This window comes from Podarcis liolepis, assembly GCF_965112155.1.
Source record: "Podarcis liolepis genome assembly, chromosome: 2".
Classification (NCBI taxonomy): domain Eukaryota; kingdom Metazoa; phylum Chordata; class Lepidosauria; order Squamata; family Lacertidae; genus Podarcis; species Podarcis liolepis.
The window spans coordinates 23,578,034-23,598,496 of NC_139555.1; the positions used below are offsets into that span (position 1 = coordinate 23,578,034).

Below are 20,463 nucleotides of genomic sequence, written 5' to 3' on the forward strand. Positions count from 1 at the left end.
GATGTCAATGAAACAAACAACTATCTGACTTTTAGAAGACATCTGAAGGCAGCCCTGTTTAGGGAAGTTTTTAATGTTTGGTGTTTTATTGTGCTTTTAATATTCTGTTGGGAGCCACCTAGAGTGGCTGGAACCTTTGGCTCGCCAGACATTGGCGAACTACACCTCCCATCATCTCTGACCATTGGCCATGCTGGCCGGGGCTGATGGAAGTTGAGGCACTATCCAAGTGCTCTCAAGACAATCTTGTGATACTAAAGGTAGTAGACCGGTGGGGTTTAAATTTAGCCAAAGCCAATAATTAAATGTCTTACACCAAATTTGTAACTCAGTAGAGGGGAGATTAGCTTCCAAGCACAATGAAGCATTTGGAACACAGGAAAAAAATTGCCTTAGGAACTTAAGACTGAACAGCTTTTGTGGCTCCAAGGTGAGCACATACAGTCCTCAACTTTACAAAATGTTTGCTTCCCTCCCAGTGACCCTGATACAACTCTATTGTTTGCAGTGTCTGTGGGACCCTATGGGAGCATAATCCCACCCACCTCCTCCGTTAGCCTACAGCCCTTCACATATTCCTGGGTTATGTACCACTTATTGAACCTTCTCCTGGGGTGCCTGCAAGTTCTCCATGCAGAGAAATCTATTTCTGCCCTGTGCCAGTTCTGCATATGTTTATTCATAAGCCCCTCCCACCCATTCAGACTCATTTCCCCATAAATCTACGCTGTTTACTCTTGTTTTTAAAAGCCATATGAAAATTCCTATTTCAATATGTACTCAAACACATCTGTGATCCTAAAGTACACAAATATTGTGCTTTATCTCAACGTGCAACACATTTCTAGATGTATTCTATGTTTAAACACACATTTAAAGGATGCAATTTGGTATGTTTATGCAGCCAAATCTGTCAGCTAATTACATTCTGATCCATATCATAATTGAAAAGATGCAAAAATATATCTGTTTGCTTAAAAGTGACGTTCTCATCTACCCCTATCTCTATGGATACTTATTTCCAGTTGAGTTACGGAGTTAGCTGAACGTTGTGATAGAAAGGTCGTGTCTTGCTTCCGTGGAAAAAGGGGGTTGTTCCAGATTATTTCTGTGCTACAAGGAGATTCAAACACCTGTCTGCAGGAAACAGTTATCAGTGTCTGTTACCACTAGATTCCTTCTTGCTTTGCCATGGTGGTCTGCAGCGTAGAGATCAGTTTACAGCAATTGTCTACTGTATGTTTGCTGGCTAGGTTAGCATCATTCTGCCATTACCATGCATGACTAATGTGGGGCATGTGATTGGTACACAAAGCCATGATTGGTGGGCAGTGGCGGGAGTTTCTAGAGAATGGGGGAGTGTGTCAGAATTGCTATTGCCCCATAGGACATAATATACAATCTGAGGACTGGGAAAAACTGTGGAAAATAGATTTAAAATTTACAGACGGTTCCCTCCTGAAAGAAAATTACATGGAAATGATGTATAGATGGTATATAACACCAGTACAGATAACAAAAATGTACAAAACTGGCTCAAACACTTGTTGGAAATGTAAGGAAAAAGAAGGGACTTTTAATCATATGTGGTGGGAGTGTAGAGAAGTTAATTTTTTTTTGGGGGGGGGGAAATGATATACAATGAATTGGGGAAAAAAATGTTTAAAACTACATCTGTAAAAAAAAACCAGAAGCATTTTTGTTAGGGATTGTGGGACAAGACCTGCCAAGGAAAGTAAAGAATTTATTTATGTATGCTACAACAGTGGCAAGAGTTTTGATAGCACAAGGATGGAAGAATGAGGAAATCCCGACGAAAGAACGGTGGCAAGAGAAATTGATGAATTATGCAGAACTGGCCAAATTGACTTATAAATTGCGAGACAAGGACAACTGCAACTTCAAGGAGGAATGGGAACTTTTTACAAATTATTTAAAAAGACAACAAAATGAATTGGACTCCCTGGCAGGTTTTGAATAAACATACACAAATTCATTGGTTGATAATATGATGGATAGATAATGTAAGGATAAGTACAATTTTATAACATGCAGAGAATAATATGTGCAGAGAAATCAGAGAGAGGAGCTGAGGGAAGTCCTTGCTTGGGGGGGGGGTAGGGTTGGGAGGGGGAAAATAATGTATGTGATTATATGGTTTGATAATTTGGTATGTTGAAATTCTTTAATAAATAAATATTTTTTGAAAAAAAAGAATTGCTATTGCCCCCTCTAATTTAAAGGAGCACCATTCTGCTATCCTCTTTGCTGCTTGAAGTGCAAAGGATTGATCTGCAACTACGTCACACTGTGGTGCTGATGTAAACAGCTGCCAAGCCTAGCAGGACTATTGGAATGGCTTCGTGTCTCCCTTCCACATGTGCTCATGAACTCTTGAGTTTCCTTTGACAAAGAAACCCAGGAAACAACGCAAACAACAACGACTTCTCCAATACACAATGTTTTGGTGCAGTCCTTTGCTGAAGATAAAACACATGACTTCTTTTCTAGTCTCTGAAAAGCCGGTGTTAGAATGAACACACATAAACACTGCTCCCGCAATAAGAAAAGATAACCACCTACTTAGAACGTTGACTGTTGATTCAGATGTCAGCTGGACATTCATTGGCATGACGTATTCTATCGTGAAGCACCTCCCACGTTCTTCACCTGGAATGGCAAAAGCCCATTTTACACTTTCTTGGGGAGCAAAGGCATCAAGCCCCATACTTCCCACCAGGATCAACCTGCGATTCTTATTTGCTTCTTTTAAACCATTCATACAATTGCAAATTGTGTAATTGGTGTATTTCCTTGTTTAGTTTGGCTAAGGGCCCTTTAAAATATCACAAGTAAAAGAACAGAAACCAAGCAGCCCGATTTTAAATATTGCTTAGAAATATGTAAACTCCACTGATATAGCAATAGCACAGGTTTCATCTTCATGACAAGAGTATAATGCAGGGGTCTGCAAACTTACTGCGCCTTGGGCCAATGTCTCCAGAGCCGATTTCGCGGTGGGCTGGAGGGTGGGGGAGCACGTGCCCATACGTGTGCCCACACTCTATTTCCGGTGCACTTCCGGGTTAGAGGAGCACCGGAAATAGCTTGTGTGCATGTGCACAGACCTCCTCCGACCCAGATGTGCACCAGAAATAACACTTGCGCATGCGCACAAGCTATTTCTGGTGCTCCTCCGACCCGGAAGTGGGCAGCCGTGCAGCACAGCACCGGTAAGAGCGGGCAGTGGGCAGCAGGGGGCGCCACGGGCCGGATAAATGTGTTCCTTGGGCCTTATCTGGCCCGCAGGCCTTAGTTTGGGGACCCCTGATATAATGAATGGATTGTGCTCAGAGGTCAATGTGTGCACCTCATTTCTCTTCCGAAGCCTGCCACGGTTTGATTGCTAGTGGATTTACAGTGCAATCCTAATGAGATCTACTCAGAAGTAAGTCCTATTGGATTCAATGGGGCTTACTTGCAGGCAAGTGTGGTTAGGATTGCAGCCTAAGGGTTGTCCTGTTTGCTAAAGGACTTTCACTTGTATCCCTTTCCCTGCACATCCTTGCCCCCAAACTGCTCCAGAGCATTGGAAGAACCCCAAAAGCAGATCTGGGGGCACACAGGCAGAGGAGAGGGAGGGAATTTTTCACTACACAGAGATATGTCCTTGCAGGAGAACTCCATTAGCCATTGACAGTGGATAATGTGGTCACTGAGACCACATAACACCGGTCCTAAGATACCTATATTGGCTCCCGGTACATTTCCAAGCACAATTCAAAGTGTTGGTGCTCACCTTTAAAGCCCTAAATGGCCTCAGCCCAGCCCTCAGCCCACTGAGGTCCAGCGCCGAGGGCCTTCTGGCAGTTCCCTCATTGCAAGAAATGAGGTTACAGGAAACCAGGCAGAGGACCTTCTTGGTAGTGGCGCCCGCCCTGTGGAACACCCTCCCATCAGATGTCAAGGAAATAATCAACTATTTGACTTTTAAAAGACATCTGAAGGCAGCACTCTTTAGGGAAGTTTACAATGTTTAATGCTGTATTGTGTTTTTGATATTCGGTTGGGAGCAGCCCAGAGTGGCCGGGGAAACCTAGCCAGATGGGTGGGGTATAAATAATAAATTATTATTATTATAATGGAGTGGCTGCGGACTGAGGTTGCATTAAGACATGCAGTATATATATGTATATGTGTGTGTGTGTGTGTGTATATATATATATATATATATATGCTTTCGTAGATTTTCACGGGTACAGGAATGCAGGTTTTGGTGTCTTCGGGTGTCTTCCCGTGTAAGAGTTGGGGTGTCTAGGCGACGTTTCGACGAGGTCTCACTCGTCATCTTCAGGCTGGACACTAGAACACTAGCCTGGGAACTTCCCCTCTGCCCAGAACTTTTGAGGCAATACACCACACCCCTCTACAGTATTTATAGGAACTCAAACACTGAGATCCCGCTCTGTTCCAGTAACAAGAAGCCGAAAGCACCAGCCTGAAGATGACGAGTGAGACCTCGTCGAAACGTCGCCTAGACACCCCAACTCTTACACGGGAAGACACCCGAAGACACCAAAACCTGCATATATATATATATATATATATATATATATATATATATGAGCCTACGCAAATCCATATAGTGAATTGCACATGTGAACCAATCCAGTGACTCACTGGAATATTCCAACAACTTCAAAATGGGCCACCAGTCCATTCTCCCCACCCCAAGGTGTTGGAAATTAAAACTGTGAAGCCATTTGCACATAATCATGCATGATATAACTGGAATATTTCACAGACCGTAATTATAAATTTAATCAAAATGCACAACTAACAGGACTCCGAAAGAGTCACTAGACATGACTAGCCACAGGGACAGCAAGCAAAAAGAGATTCACTTTTCAGTAAAAGCACAGTACCTGCCAAAAAGCAAACCCTCCAGAGCCCAGAGTGCAGAGACATCTTGATTTCAGCACTCTGGTTTTGGGGCAAGATAATCCCTTCCTCCAGGTACAGCCAGTAGTCCGTGCTCACAGCAATCCCCAGGAGTCCCAATCCGCACACTGCAAACACACTGCTAAGCAGAGTCAGGGCCTTTCTGCCACAGGTGCTCATTCCCAAAAGCATCAGGGTCCGACGGGACAAAAGAGAACTCCTGCACGGGCAGAGAAGAAAACAAGATCTGTTAGCAGTGAATTGGGGACGTTATATGCACTGAATGAAACAGAAATTTCCCTCCTTTTGTGCACAGTTTGATATCAGAGTTATCGATGGGGAAACAGCACAAAAGCCCCATATAAGTTGAAAATGAATGTGGCAAACCATTGTCATGTCCCTTCATGTCCAGGCGTAGGCGAACTTGGCCCTCCAGAGGTTTTGGGACTACAATTCCCATCATCCCTGTCCGCTGGTCCTGTTAGCTAGGGATGATGGGAGTTGTAGTCCCAAAACCTCTGGAGGGACAAGTTTGCCTATGCCTGCTCAATGCAATGTGCTCTAGGTGGGGCTACCTTTGAAGGTGAACCCAGAAACTACAACTAACCCAGAATGCAGCAGCTTGACTGGTGACTGGGAGTGGCCACTGAGACCATATAACACTGGTCCTGAAAGACCTACATTGGCTCCCAGTACGTTTCCGAGCACAAGTCAACGTGTTGATGCTGACCTTTAAACGGCCTCGGCCCAGTATACCTGAAGGAGCATCTCCACCCCCATTGTTCAGCGTGGACCTCTGGGTCCATATGGAGTCATAGTATTACATATAGTAACATAGTATAGTCATAGTATTACAATAGTATCCCAGAGGGTCAGTGTGGCATGGTGGAAAGAGGATCAGACTAGAGCTTACGCTCTAGCCACTAGGCAACACTCTCAGCCCAGTCATCTCTCGGCCTATTCCCCCCCCCCCATTCATTCATTTGTTCAGCCTTTATTGGCATAATTTAGACAATAAAACCATAGGAGGAAAACCATCCATGAAAATAATGGTAATCCAGACATATTAAACACATAAAACATACAAAAGACTCAATAAGGTAAAGGTAAAGGTACCCCTGCCTGTACGGGCCAGTCTTGACAGACTCTAGGGTTGTGCGCTCATCTCACTCTAGAGGCCGGGAGCCAGCGCTGTCCGCAGACACTTCCGGGTCACGTGGCCAGCATGACAAGCTGCATCTGGCAAGCCAGCGCAGCACACGGAACACCGTTTACCTTCCCGCTGGTAAGCGGTCCCTATTTATCTACTTGCACCCGGGGGTGCTTTCGAACTGCTAGGTTGGCAGGCGCTGGGACCGAACGACGGGAGCGCACCCCGCCGCAGGGATTCAAACCGCCGACCATGCGATTGGCAAGTCCTAGGCACTGAGGTTTTACCCACAGCGCCACCTGCGTCCCCTTACAAAAGAATCAATAGCCACCATTAAATAAAATTAAGTAATTTTAGATTTGACTTTAAAAATCTTGGCTAAATATCCTGATACAATCTCAGTAGTTTTGGGAATATCAACAAATACTGGATTACAGATTCTTTGCAATTTAATTTACAGGGCTGGGGGAGGATTTTTTTTTTTTAAAGTGGGGGCAGGGAACCACACTTGAGCTCCCTGGAATAAAGGCAGGATATAAATATAAGAGGGGTGGGACTTTACATCAGGAGGAATTTGACAGAGTAATAAGCCGATTGCTCCATCAGTGCAAGTATCTCTGATTGCCTGTTGGAACAATCTACCCACTCTTCCCCTTCTATTTTGTTCTGGGGGTTTTCTCATTCTCCCCCCACCCCCAGCCAATTTAGACAACGCACTCAGGGGGCTTAGAGAGGGAAGAAGCCTCATGGTGTGAGTGGAATTCCTTGTAAGGGGCTTCCACTAGCACAGGGATCCCCACACTAAGGCCCGTGGGCCGGATAAGGTCCGAGGGATTTGTTTATCCAGCCTGCGGCAACCCCCGCCACCTGCCACCCGCTCTTACTGGCACTGTGCTGCGCAGCTGCCCACTTCCAGGTCAGAGGAGCACTGGAAATAGCTTGTGTGCAAGCGCAAGCTTGTGTTGCACATGCACAAACATTATTTCTGGTGCACATCCGGGTGAGAGGAGGCCCGTGCACATGCACATAAGCTATTTTCAGTGCTCCTCCAACCTGGAAGTTCGCCGGAAATAGCATGTGGGCACACGCTCCCCCACCCTCCAGCCCGCCGCACGATCAGCGCTGGAGACACTGGCCCAAGGCATGGTAAGTTTGCTGACCTCTGCACTAGCCAGACTGAGACGCTTGCCTAAGGCTGAAATTCTACAGGCACTTACTAGGGAGCAAGCCCTGTTGAATGTAGTGTGACTTACTGCACAGAATTGGGCTGCTTGGGTGCCAAGCCAATTTGTGGATTTGAGGTGATACTGAACACTTATCCATTACATCAGAGAGAGAGAGAGAGAGAGAGACAGAGAGAGAGAGAGAGAGAGAGAGAGAGAGAGAGAGAGAAGCAGTTTGCCAGGCCACACTGCAAGCTTTCAAGATGCTCAGAGTCCTTTTATCAGCACTGGACTGGTGATACGTGCACAGCAAGACAGCCAACTCTCACACAGGATTCGAAATCCCGCTGCCTTCGACTCTGACAAATCTCTCCCTCGGCGGATTCTTGACGTGGATATTATGAAGATGTGGGGCTCAGCAATGCAGTGTAGCACGACAAATTACTGTGGTAGTGTCCCCCCCCCTTCAATATATATATTCCTAGCACTGCCATTTGGCTTCCCGTTAATTAGCCCTTTTTGGCACTGGTTCAGAGAAAAGCACACAAAGTCTCGATACTCCGGCATGTGTAACGTGCAGTTTGTGAGCTGCACCTCTGTCCTTTCTCTGCCGGAACAAACACATAACTCTCCTAAATAATAGGAAGCAGTCGCACAAGTCCTTTAGAGAAGCAATCATCACAATGTCACACAAGTTATTTACAAAGCATGGTGCCGTACTTAAACGCACAAGAAGGCAGCCCTCACCCTGCAGGGCGTATGGTCCAATGTAGACCCCAAGTTGCCAGAAGCCTTCTCTGACCAGGAAGCTTTGAAAGTCAGAAAATTGGTGCTGATGTAATGCAGAGCTCAACTCATATCGGACATCACCTGCTTAAAATTCCTACAGAGGTCTCAAGGTTTCCATAGTCAGTACATTCATCGGGACTAAGTGTCTCTGACTATATGGAGATGCAGAGGGCTTGTCCGCTAAAGGACAGAGCTGTGTGAAACAGCAAAGGGGCTCATTAGGGGCACTTGCTATCAATATGAAAAACAGGGCACCTGATCCATGCGACAGTCACCTCCAGGCTTGACTATTGTAATTCGCTCTATGCGGGGCTGCCCTTGAAGCTGTCCCAGAAACTCCAGCGGGTGCAGAATGCTGCAGCGAGGCTCCTCACAGGGTCTCTGCCATGGAAGCATATTCACCCAGTGCTTTTCCAGCTGCACTGGCTCCCGGTGGAGTACAGGGTCAGATTTAAGGTGCTGGTTTTGACCTTTAAAGCCCTTCACGGCCTAGGACCCTCGTACCTACGGGACCGCCTCTCCCGGTATGCCCCACGGAGGACCTTAAGGTCCATAAACAGCAACACCCTAGAGGTCCCGGGCTCTAAGGAAGTCAGATTAGCCTCAACCAGAGCCAGGGCCTTTTCAACACTGGCTCCGGCCTGGTGGAACGCTCTGTCTCATGAGACCAGGGCCCTGCGGGATCTGATTTCTTTCCGCAGGGCTTGTAAGACAGAGTTGTTCCGCCTGGCCTTTGGCTTGGAATCAACTGGATCCCCTTCCCCTCTATCCTTTTTCCTTTCTCCTTCTGTGATGGAACTCCTATTTGGGGACTTCCTTGGCTTTTTTCCTAGCCCACGTGGGACCAGTCTGGATAGTTGGCCTGGTGAAGATTTGACGCTTTCATTCCCCCAAAAGTTTTTGATTTGATTTTTGATTTGAGTTTCTACTGAAATGAGGCTGCATTTTAATGTTGCATTTTAATCTTGTTTTTCAGTTGTATTTTAATCAATTGTTTTATACCTGGTGTTAGCCGCCCTGAGCCTGGCCTTGCACGTCCCCCTGTTGCACGCCCACATCAACAGCAACCTAGCTGAATGAAACATGACGAGGTCGAGTCATGGACATCTGAAAAGCACCTTCAGTTGGTGGCAATTCACCACTGTATCCCTTAGGAACTGTAGATTCCCTGGGAGCATACTGGGATGGAGGAGCTCAACCGAAAGATCAGTAATGACAGACAAGTTTCTTTCCTTAAAAAAGTGCCTGTCCAGCATGACCAACTTTCCTCTGCAATATTCAGTCTCAGAAGAGGAATGGGCACCTTTTAGCCTGTTGGGTGCCCCATGTCATGAGAACGCACCTTGTAATATGTTCCAGGCTGCAAAGGTATAGTGAAGGCTTTTTAGCAGAGAAAAACAAGGAACTTTCCAAATGCCAGAAGCTCTTCTACAGGTCAAAATTCAAGCAGTAAGTAGGTCAAGGCATGTCGTTAACTCCTTTTCACAACCTCAGTTATACGTAGAGCTGGGAGATTGGAAACAGGAATGGTCTCAAATAGGGCTGTTACAAACGTAATATCTATCTATCTATCATAATAGTCAGTCAACCCCAACATGGATCTACATGCTGTACTGTTGCAAGTTGTCGTGCTTCTTCAGTGAGCATGATCCAAAAGCCACAACATTTGGTCTAATGGATCAGCCTTTCCCAAACTTTTGTCCCTCAGATATTTTGTACTACAACTTCCATCAAACCTGAGCTTTGGTCATGCTGGCTGGGGCTGATAGGAGCTGTAGTCCAAACCATTGGGAGGGTACCATATTGGACAGTGAGTGTGACCATTACACAACTGGGAAGATGACCATGGTTCAGGAACAACTCTAGACCTAACTTTTAGGCACTTTCCCATCATCTAGGGCAAAGAAGATATTACTCTGGGATACCATTACATAAGATGTCATTGAATCACAGCTGAGCACAAAAACAAAACAGAGGAGGGACTGACAGTTGAAAAAACCTGGAGCTGGTTCCTAAACAGAGGAGGGAAATGACTAATTTTGAAAGTACAGAGCAGGAGGAGTCGGAACATATGCTGCCAAACACCTTGTTTATGAAATTCATCATTTATGGTGGTAACGAACAGTTCTAATCTCTCAAGGACCAGAGTTCAATCCCATGCGCTGGTTGGCCACAATGAGAACAGGATGCAGGATTAGATGGAACATTGGCCTGATCCAGTCAGTTCTTCTTATGATCTTATGTTCTTAGTTTCAACAGATCTCAGCAACCACTGGGCGACCCACACAAATTATGGCAGTGAGCATATTTTTCTATATTATTTCCTAAGGTTTCAGCACTCAGCGGTAAGCTCTTTAGAAACTACTTTCCTTTTACAACCCAACCCTTCTATTTTTCTCATTTCTAGCATTTAATTTATTTCAAGTATTTCTATGCTGCTTTTTAGCAGAGAGACCTGTTCTTCAGTTCTGGCATGTGCAAGCTGGAATCAAGCCAAGAAGGAAGTTTCAAGTTCACAGTTGGCAAATCTGCTAATTGCGACAGTCAATGCACACTGGATGACTTTTTTTGAAATTAATCACTTGCAAATGTATGCTCATAATTGATAGCTTTGGAGCACCCCACCCCCAAAGCCCCATCTGTGTTCACTCAAAAATAAACCCGACAAAGTTCTTAAGCACGTTCCTTTCTCCCAAGAGGCAATTTCCATGGACACCAGTGAGAATTATTTCAAAAGAGTTGTGTTGAATAGTGAGGTGCCAGTTCCTTCTGCTTAGCACAGCTGGCCCAATTTCAGGGATGTAATTTTCAAGCAAGTACCTATGAATGATGGAGGGTGGCAAGGCCATTCAGCACACCCCCACATGTCAATCAATAAATAACTTTTCTTCAAAACAAATATGGCTGTTACCGGTTTGTGCAACCTCTATAGGTTCCTATAAGTTCTGGAGCGTGGTAGGAGAACAGCAGAATATAATTAACAGATAAGACTTGCCCTTATGCTGCTTAAGTGCAAGAAAACTGGCTTAAGCACTTTATGGCTTTCACTGTAAGTAACTTTAATTACATAGTTTTTAAGCTAGACAGAGTTATGTCATGCAGAAAGATCCAAGAGCATGATAGACACATATAGTACAGTGAAGCCCAGATACAAGATTGTTCAAGCTAAGCTCTTTAAAAGAACCCACTCTGATTAAGACAAGTGCAAAAAATAGCTTCAATATGAGCCCCGCTAAGGAGCCGTGGGCTTCCCAGTGCCTGCTCACCAGCACAATCCATGCACAAGGTAGGAGCTGAGTGAGAGATGATGAAGTGCTAGACCAGAGGACTTCTTCAGAAGGTGGACAGAATCTGGGAAGCGTAGTCTGGCCCAAAAGGAATAAAAGGTCTCCCTTGAGCTCCAGACCCTCAACAGAGGAAACTGTCTGATTGGAGCTATCCAGGGTCCTGAAAATGCAACATTTTATCAGCTACCTATAAGCTGCCCTCAGATGCCTGCAATGCTATGCCCCATAGGCTCCCAGATCATGGGTAGGCAAACTAAGGCCAGGGAGCTGGATCCAGCCCAATCGCCTTCTCAATGGTCTGGGAATCATGTTTTTACATGAATAAAATGTGCCCTTTTATTTACAATGCATCTCTAGATTATTTGTGGGGCCTGCCTGGTGTTTTTACATGAGTAGAATGGGTGCTTTTATTTAAATTGCATCTCTGGGTTATTTGTGGGGCATAGAAATTCATTCATTCCCCACCCCCGTAGTCCAGCCCCCCCCCCCAAGGTCTGAGGGACAGTGGACCGGCTCCCTGCTGAAAAAGCTTGCTGATTATGGGAACAAGGGCAATACAATAGGGGTCATGCACATGACAAGAGACAGGAGTAGATCAGCTGAGGCTTTACAAGAACACTTTGGTGTGATTAAGATTACAGGCTAAAAAGTGGAAGCGTGTGGAGAAGAAGAACACTTTCTTGTTTTCTATAGTCTGTATTTTAAAATCTTTAAATAACCCTCTAAGTAAGAAGTAAATGACATAAAAGTTTGCTCTTCCAGTGGAATCATATCTACTGTACATGTTCTATTTCCCAATCCCCTTGCAACAAAAAAAATATGTTACTGGTTGTGACTTTTCCCTTTGTAGATTCCTTAAATGCTACGTGCATCTGCAAGGCTGCACACATACAATATTTATGTATTCTGCTTATCAGTTACTGATGATAAAATAATGCAGCGAAGGCGAAAAAAGGAACAGCCATAACAGCACACAAAAGTGTCAGGAAAAAGGGTTTGCAAAGCAGAAGGAATATGTAACTATTGCAGGGGTTGTCACCCTGGTCCCTACCGCCCACTAGTGGGCGTTTCAGGATTCTAGGTGGGCATTGGGGGGGGGGGTTTCTATGGCACAAGCTGAATCCTCCTTCCATCGAGCACTGGTGGGCGGTAAGGAAATTTTACCATCAAGAAAGATGCATTAGTGGGCGGTAGGTCTAAAAAGGTTGACTACCCCTGAACTGGGATGTGGGTGGTGCCATAGGTTAAACCACAGAGCCTAGGACTTGCCGATCAGAAGGTTGGCGGTTCGAATCCCTGCAACAGGGTGAGCTCCCGTTGCTCGGTCCCTGCTCTTGCCAACCTAGCAGTTCAAAAGCACGAAGTGCAAGTAGATAAATAGGTACCACTCCAGCGGGAAGGTAAACAGCGTTTCCATGCGCTGCTCTGGTTCGCCAGAAGTGGTTTAGTCATGCTGGCCACATGACCGGAAGCTGTACGCTGGCTCCCTCGGCCAGTAAAGCGAGATGAGCGCCACAACCCCAGAGTCGTCCGCGACTGGGCCTAATGGTCATTCTGAACTATTGCATGAAATGTCTTTGTCAACAGATGCATTTGTGAATGCACTAGTGGGCTTTTTGTGGTGTTGGGGGACATGTTACTCCACACTCATTTTTAACACCTTCCCATTAACCTGCCGTTGAGGCGCTCCTCACTTAGGAGAGGGTTAAGTTCCACATTGCCCCATGCAAATCTACTCTAAACGTGAAGAAAAGGTGGGTCCTAAGAGAGAAATATCATGTTAGCGTGCCCAGTGCTCCAGTTACCAATTAGGGAACACATCCACTGACTTTTCTACCCTACTGTCAGGAAGGCATTTTCATTTACATTCTAAATGCTCACAGAGATCCAGCAATGATACTTTGCCTCCGGTGCTTTGGCTAACTCAAGCCTGGAAGTGCTAGCTTTAAGCAAAGGCTTTAAGAGAAGCATTGATGCAAGAAAGAAAGCTGAAAGCCCTAAACTAGCATGAAAAAAACACCAAGAGTCAAGTGGGAGAGAGATGGGGAGCAGACTGGCTGACAGCTAATCATCTGAACGCAGTCTTCATCCCAAGATCACATAGTTGGAGGGTGAAAGAATTGCCATCTGCAATGGCCCAGATACTTTCCAATAATGTTTCTGCACTGTTGTTTTTTTTTTGTCCTCGCTAAGTGATACATCATTTCACTCCCACATTCCAGGATCAACGTTTGCTCGTGCTCCCTGTGTCTGAACTGCCTCTCCTAATTTATTCCATTTATTTCCACAACTCAGTCTGCTTCCAAAGACTCTATTAGCCACCAAGACCACCACATTTCATTTACTTAGATTCATTGTGCTTTCTTATCCTAAAAAAGGAGGCTCTTTCAGAAAATACCAGTTAATTTATTTCTTTCAAATTGCGTTTATATTCTATTTATAGATGTAAATAAAGAACTAACCTAGTTATTACCGGTAGGTGCTCTGTTTGATGAAGCCATGTTTTCCTACGTTTCTGGTTGTGGCAACAGAGGTCATGCTACAGTCTTATTCCTTTGTATTTTGTCTTCAAGTACAAAAAGAATATTTTTTTAATGTATAGAATTAGATAAAAAATATAGCTATAAAAATGGCTCTGAAACAGTCCCAAGTGACTGGTAGTTGGAGCACTGAAGATACAAACTTTTATTTTTCTCCCAGGGTCTCTGTCTCTCCTGCACAGGATAGCTCAGTTGGTTAGAGCATGGTGCTTATAATGCCAAGGTGGCAGGTTCGATTCCCGTATGGGGCAACTACATATCCCTGCATTGCAAGGGGGTTGGCCTGGATGACCCTTTCCTGCTCTCCAAGTCTATGATTCTAATAAATTAGTATCTAGAACTTGGAGCTTGTATCTCTCTGTGAAGTGGTGAGCACCTCACCTATAGATTTTTGTTCAAAGCAAATGAAATAAAATAGAGCCAGTCACTCCATCATAAAGATAATGATTTGTTCTGGGTGCTAGACACACAAGGTGCTAGGAACCAGTCAGCTATGATGAGGCACAGAGTGGGAAGCAGCAGAGTCATTCAAAAATCCAATGATTCTGGAACCGAAATTCTAATATCCTCTCGTGCTCCTTAGTAGATAGATGCATGCCAATGGAAGCCAGAATGTTCTTGCTTAAGACTACCCAATAAATACAGGAAGGACTGAAAAAGGAATCTGGTTTTGAAAGCATTCTCATGTGAACACCCAAATGCTGTGTGCAATTCACTGGGCAACCCCTAGGTGTTTATTCACACATGTTTACAAATTGCAACATGAAAGTGTCTTATCTAATTTTGAATTTCACAATAAGCAAAGGCCCAAGTAAGCTTCTGAGGAGTGCAAATTACATCTGTTACCTTGTTGGGTTCCCTCCTCCCCAAAACTTTAAATTTTTCAAAGGTAAAAAGGGAAAGGGAAAGGCTGCTTTTTTCATGTTCTTCAAGTTAATCAGCAGAATGCAATATGGCAGATGAAAACCCTCTGGATATAATTTCTGCTCTTAGGCTCATAATATATTTAACAAGTTATAGAAATGAACCACTCCTGGCTTCCATTAAGCCAACGCCACCTCAGATGAGCCTTGACTTAAATTATTCTCTGTGCTATGCCACCTTATCTAGGTCAAAGAGCTAGGAAGCAAAGAGTAAGGCTAACTCAGTACAACAGACATATTCATTACTATTATTATAAGACTTGGTAGAAGGAAGCTAGCTTTGGTTCAGAAACATCTCTGCTCACTTTGTCCAAAGGAAGAACAAAGAATGTGCCGGTCAAATCCATGCACACTGCTTATTCTCACATCAAAGAAAACTTTTTAAGATCTCCCTCCCTTGGCTCATGTAGATGTCTTTCTTCTTCTAAAAAAGCTGCCCATCTCAGAACAGACTATATCTGTGTTAAGTGATTAGGATTGATGTGTACCGTATATGGAAACATCATTTTCTAGAGATAAATAAAATTTGTGTAGCATAAATGTCTGCTTTATTTTAAATATACTATCCCATTTGCAAGTTCTAGTTCCATGCAAAAGTACACTAGCATTCCCAATCTTTATTTCATTTTACACGGACATGATTTTTCTGTTAAATTTTTATCCCTGTACCTTCAGCACCCAATTCCCCTTAGGACTGCCAACCTTAAAAAGAAAAACACAGTACATTCAGCCTTCAAATCATTAAAGCTCCAAGAACAAACATCACATAAAACCTAATAAGGAAATAAGAGAGAGATGATAAAATTGTCACAGTAGCCGAGTAGCCAATGGTTACAACAAACATGGAAGAATACAGATATCTTTCCTTGGTGCTATGACAACATATTATGTCCCAGGAGAGATTCCCTAGGGACAGTATTCCAGAAAGGGGGTGCCACACCTGACCAGGTACTCATTTGCCTTCCCTTACATGGCAGAGGCACATGGAAGAGATTCTGAAATCTCAGTGATCAGATGAACAATGTGGGCATGACAGCCTAACAAGTCCTTGGGCAATAAAGCACATGGGACTTTAAAAGCAAGCACCAGCACTTTGGGGTGGTGTTTAACTAAGAGTAGACCAATTTCAATTACTGAACATGACAATGTTAGGCCTCTTAATTTTAACAGGTTCACTCCGAGTAAAACCCAGCTGAATTGAGTTGAGCTTGGAAATGGACCAGGAGTCAGTGAAGATGCTTCAGTACAGGTGAGATACGGTCCCAGCATCTGGTCCCAGTTAACAGCCTGGTATTTTGACCTAGCTGCAGTTTCTTGAATTGTGGCCAAAGGCTTCCCCACATTCAACAGGTTGTGGTAACCCAATATGGAGCTTACCAGAGCATAAGCAGGGGCACCGAGTAGTGGGGGCTGAGGGGTCTTCAGCCCCCCCCGAAATTTTCAAGGAGGGGGTTGCCCCCCCAAAATCCATGTGCCCCACTCTGCCTCCTCCTCCCCACCTGATATTGCTCAGGCATAAGGAAGCTCAGCTCCACACTCCTCATTCCCCACCAGTGCACTAGGCAGGGTCAGGATGCATCATGTTACATGAGGCGCCCCCCCCCCCCAATGTGGGGGTCAAGTTGGTGCCCCTGATCATAAGTAACTTTGGTTTAGCTATATCTCTGTCCAGGAGGAGACACAGCTAGTACACTAATATAATCTGATGTAAGGTAGGGTGGGTCACTGGATCTACAAACATTTTCGGGGTCACACTGTCTCTCAAGGTGAGCAGTCCCTCATTTGGAGGGTTGCTGAATACACAGAGAATGAGTATGGTATAGCAAATAGCAGGGTGGACTCAAATACGGAAAACCAGACTCAACCAATCTATGCGCTAAAGAATAACATTTATTAGGTGGTCTTGGGCAATATGGCCAGCTGGCCTACTTTTATCCAATGGGACTGTTTTAAAGACAATCAAGGTAATATCAGGGTAAGCTCTGGAAAGCACTTTGTGCATTGACAAGTGCCATAGAAATTAGCAAGGACTTGGGGGGGGGGAGCTCCCACTTTAATATTTGTATAAAAGGTAAAGGTAAAGGTAAAGGTAACCCTGACCATTAGGTCCAGTCGTGGCCGACTCTGGGGTTGTGGCGCTCATCTCATTTTATTGGCTGAGGGAGCCGGTGTACAGCATCCAGCTCATGTGGCCAGCATGACTAAGCCACTTCTGGTGAACCAGAGCAGCACACAGAAACACCGTTTACCTTCCCGCCGGAGCGGTACTTATTTATTTACTTGCACTCTGACGTGCTTTCGAACTGCTAGGTTGGCAGAAGCTGGGACCAAGAAACGGGAGCTCACCCCGTTGCGGGGATTCGAACCGCTGACCTTCTGATCGGCAAGCCCTAGGCTCTGTGGTTTAACCCACAGCTCCACCCACGTCCCTTATATAAAAGGTTACACGTTGACAAAGAACCAGTGCTCTGAGAACACGGGGGGAAAACCCCTGAATTTAGTGTAAATGGTCTAGAGGCAAGGCTTTCTTACAGTTTGTTACACTTCCCAAGTACACTTTGGAGCTGGCATCGCAAATCTCATCTACACATCTGTCATCCTTGTGAGCAAGAGCCTTTGGCACCAGCTGGGAAGCAGACATTTGGCAAGCTTGATCTTCCTTGCTGCTTTTCTCGGCAAGAAGAATGGTCGGATTGCTTTGCAGGCAAAAATATTGCTTGAGTTCATGGTGTGCTGGTTGCCTCCGCGGTGGCAAGACTCAGCTAAGAAGGAACAGAGAAATTACTTTCTCCCATTTCCTTCTTTTTTGTTTCTTTACTGAGTGCTGAGTAGCAACATTTGCACATCACATCCATGATTCTCATGGTCAGCAAATAATGTTAGATCCACTGTAGTCTAGTGGTTAGAGTGTTGGACCAGGACCTGGGAGTTCAAATTCCCACTCTGCCAAAAAGCTCACTGGGTGACTTTGGGCCAGTCACCATATAGGCCACTTTGAGCTCTTTGGAGGAAAGGTAGGATAAATTTAACAATAATTTTACTGATTGTTACTGACAAAAGGTCAATGTTCTCCACTGCACCTGAAGACAGAGGAGAAGCCACAGGGAAAACACAAAGCCCTTCCTACTGCTGCTCCTTGCATTGACTGCCTGAATCTACCATATGATGGGGACAGTTCTGTCTAAGAACTCTTTGATATTATTGAGAACAGATAGAAGAGATTCCGCACCAGGTCAAAGTTCCATCCTCTGTAATGACTGTATTCTCTGTAATCTGGGCACTCCTCGAAAAAAGTACAGTCGTACCTTGGTTATTGAACAGCTTAGTTCTCGAACGTTTTGGCTCCCGAACGCCACAAACCGGAAAGTGAGTGTTCCAGTTTGCCAACTATTTTTGGAAGCTGAACATCTGACAGGGCTTCTGTGGCTTCCAGTTGGCTGCAGGAGCTTCCTGCAGTCAATCAGAAGCTGCACTTTGGTTTTCTGAAATTTTGAAATCGAACGGACTTCTGGAACGGATTCTGTTCGACTTCTAAGGTACAGTGGTACCTCGGGTTAAGAACGTAATTTATTCTGGAGGTCTGTTCTTAACCTGAAACTGTTCTTAACCTGAAGCACCACTTTAGCTAATGGGGCCTCCTGCTGCTGCTGTGCCGCCGCTGCACGATTTCTGTTCTCATCCTGCAGCAAATTTCTTAACCCGAGGTACTATTTCTGGGTTAGCAGAGTCTGTAACCTGAAGCTTCTGTAACCTGAAGCGTATGTAACCCGAGGTACCAGTGTACAACTGTATTGTGGAACTAGATAGGGCCCACAGAGGGGCAGCAGAAACAGCTTTTTCCTTTCTCAACAGATCTGAAATTTGCTCCTCTGAGGACAGGTGTTTCCCCATGCTGGGTATAGAGAGATCCACTGAATGGGAAAATGACTAAATCAATGTGCTTCGATGGATACCATCTGCTACACAAAGTTCAGCTTTGACATCGGCAGTACATTTTTGTAACCATAAGTTTTCGAGTCCATAACCATAAGCAAGAGCCATGCTGATCTGCAAATGCAGATTCCTTAAACTTGAGTAATATTTACCAACCATGGAAGGGGCGGCAGGGGGTGGAGAGACCTGCGAAGCTTCTTCTGAAAATAGTACAGGAGCTAGTGAGCCGTGTGAAATTTAACACGCAGAGATCTCCTTCCGCATCGTTCCTGCAACATCAGCTTCATGCCAACTCTTGTGTTCTGCAATCTCAGGAGCCTTTGGTCCTCCATATGTTATTAGACTACAACTCCCATCATTTCTTGCCATTTGCCGTGTTGTCTGGGGCTGCTGGGAGTCGGAATACCTGGAGGGTCACAGGTCCCCCATCCCTGCTCTGCCTCTTTTGCTGTCGATCTTTTACTTCTTTTTAAAAAGATACTGCATCGCAAAGCTATCCCCGCCTTATGCCAAACTTAGCATGTCAATCGATTAAATACCTTTTTGTGCCAAAAGCAAAGCTGGAGTTGCTACTTTTTGCAGCCAGGACATTGTGCCAGATGGAGATTAGTTCAACTCAGTGAATATATCAAACGGCTACATGGGAGCTTGCAAGGAACTGGGACAGAGCAGAAATAGCCCTGATGCTGGCCTTCACATTTAACAGAGGCGCTTCCAAGAGCTGGCAGATGGAGGAAGCCTTTGCAAGAAATGCCTCTACTTACACCGAAATGGCTTATTTAAAGGCCAAGACTTAAAATTAATCTCACTGAAGCCAGCTAGGCATGTGGAAAAGGAGGGCAGAATTTAACCCAGAAACAACAGCATTTCACCACAGCAGTTCTGCATGCTTGCAGAGGGAATTCCTAATGGCAGGGAGCCAAGAAAGGGGTACGTGTGTAAGGAGCTTGCTCCTTTTTTTAAAAAAAAAGCAACAACCCAAAGAGGTGTTTTCCTTGGAATTTTCGCTGTGTCCAGAAACCACCTCTCTTGTGACACTGACCCGTGACCTACTGATCACCCTGGCAGCACTGACCTGGAAAAGCAGGCATTTGTCACAAGTGCCCTGAGCCAAGCTGCTGTCTATCCTCACTGTGTCCTGCCTCAGTAGCTGGCACGTTTGCCACATGTGTCCTCCTAGCACACTGTTAGAAAGTCATTGCCCCATGCCATCCCTGCCTCCCTCCCCCTGCTGATAGCTCAAGAGGAGGTGCCCACCAGGAGGGAATACAGCTTTGAAGAGTGCCTGTATTTTGGAAGAAGGGTGTATTCGTTAGAAAGCAATATGTGTTATACATGACTTGCACCTATAATAATTACACCATGTTCTCCCTCTGATGCTATCACTATGTCACACAACAGCAAAGTCAGATTTGCCATTCAGTGGTGAACTCTACAACCCTCGAGATCCTAAGAGTCTTGCCATCACACCCCAAGCCATTGTAGCTTCTACTGCAGCAGCTACTCCTTCTCTTTATCTGACAAGCATCAAGATGCCTGGTGCTGGTGGGGTCCAAGAGGAGCAGAAGGGGGTTGTGGCTCCACAGATGAAAACAAAGATACCACCCCAGGAGTCTCTGAGGGCTCTCCTATCTTGAAAGGAGCTGGAGAGAGGAAGCACAACTTTTTGCACTCCTTTTGGCCCCCTCCTTCAAAAACTTCCAGTTGCTAAGCAGGCACTCCTCTATCTGGGGGATG

General features: G+C 45.1%; 1 protein-coding gene across 2 annotated transcripts in view; it reads right to left on the bottom strand.

The window, feature by feature from the left end:
* The window catches only part of CACNG5 (calcium voltage-gated channel auxiliary subunit gamma 5), a 60,563-nt gene that overhangs the window by 12,035 nt on the left and 28,065 nt on the right, over nucleotides 1–20,463 (bottom strand). For both annotated transcript variants that reach the window (XM_083490502.1, XM_083490503.1), the window contains 2 exons: nucleotides 4,926–5,161; nucleotides 2,584–2,670 (listed from right to left, as the gene is read on the bottom strand). In XM_083490502.1, the coding sequence (XP_083346628.1) occupies nucleotides 2,584–2,670; nucleotides 4,926–5,133 (295 nt within the window). In that variant the 5' untranslated portion in view covers nucleotides 5,134–5,161. The remainder of the gene's footprint in view (nucleotides 1–2,583; nucleotides 2,671–4,925; nucleotides 5,162–20,463) is intronic.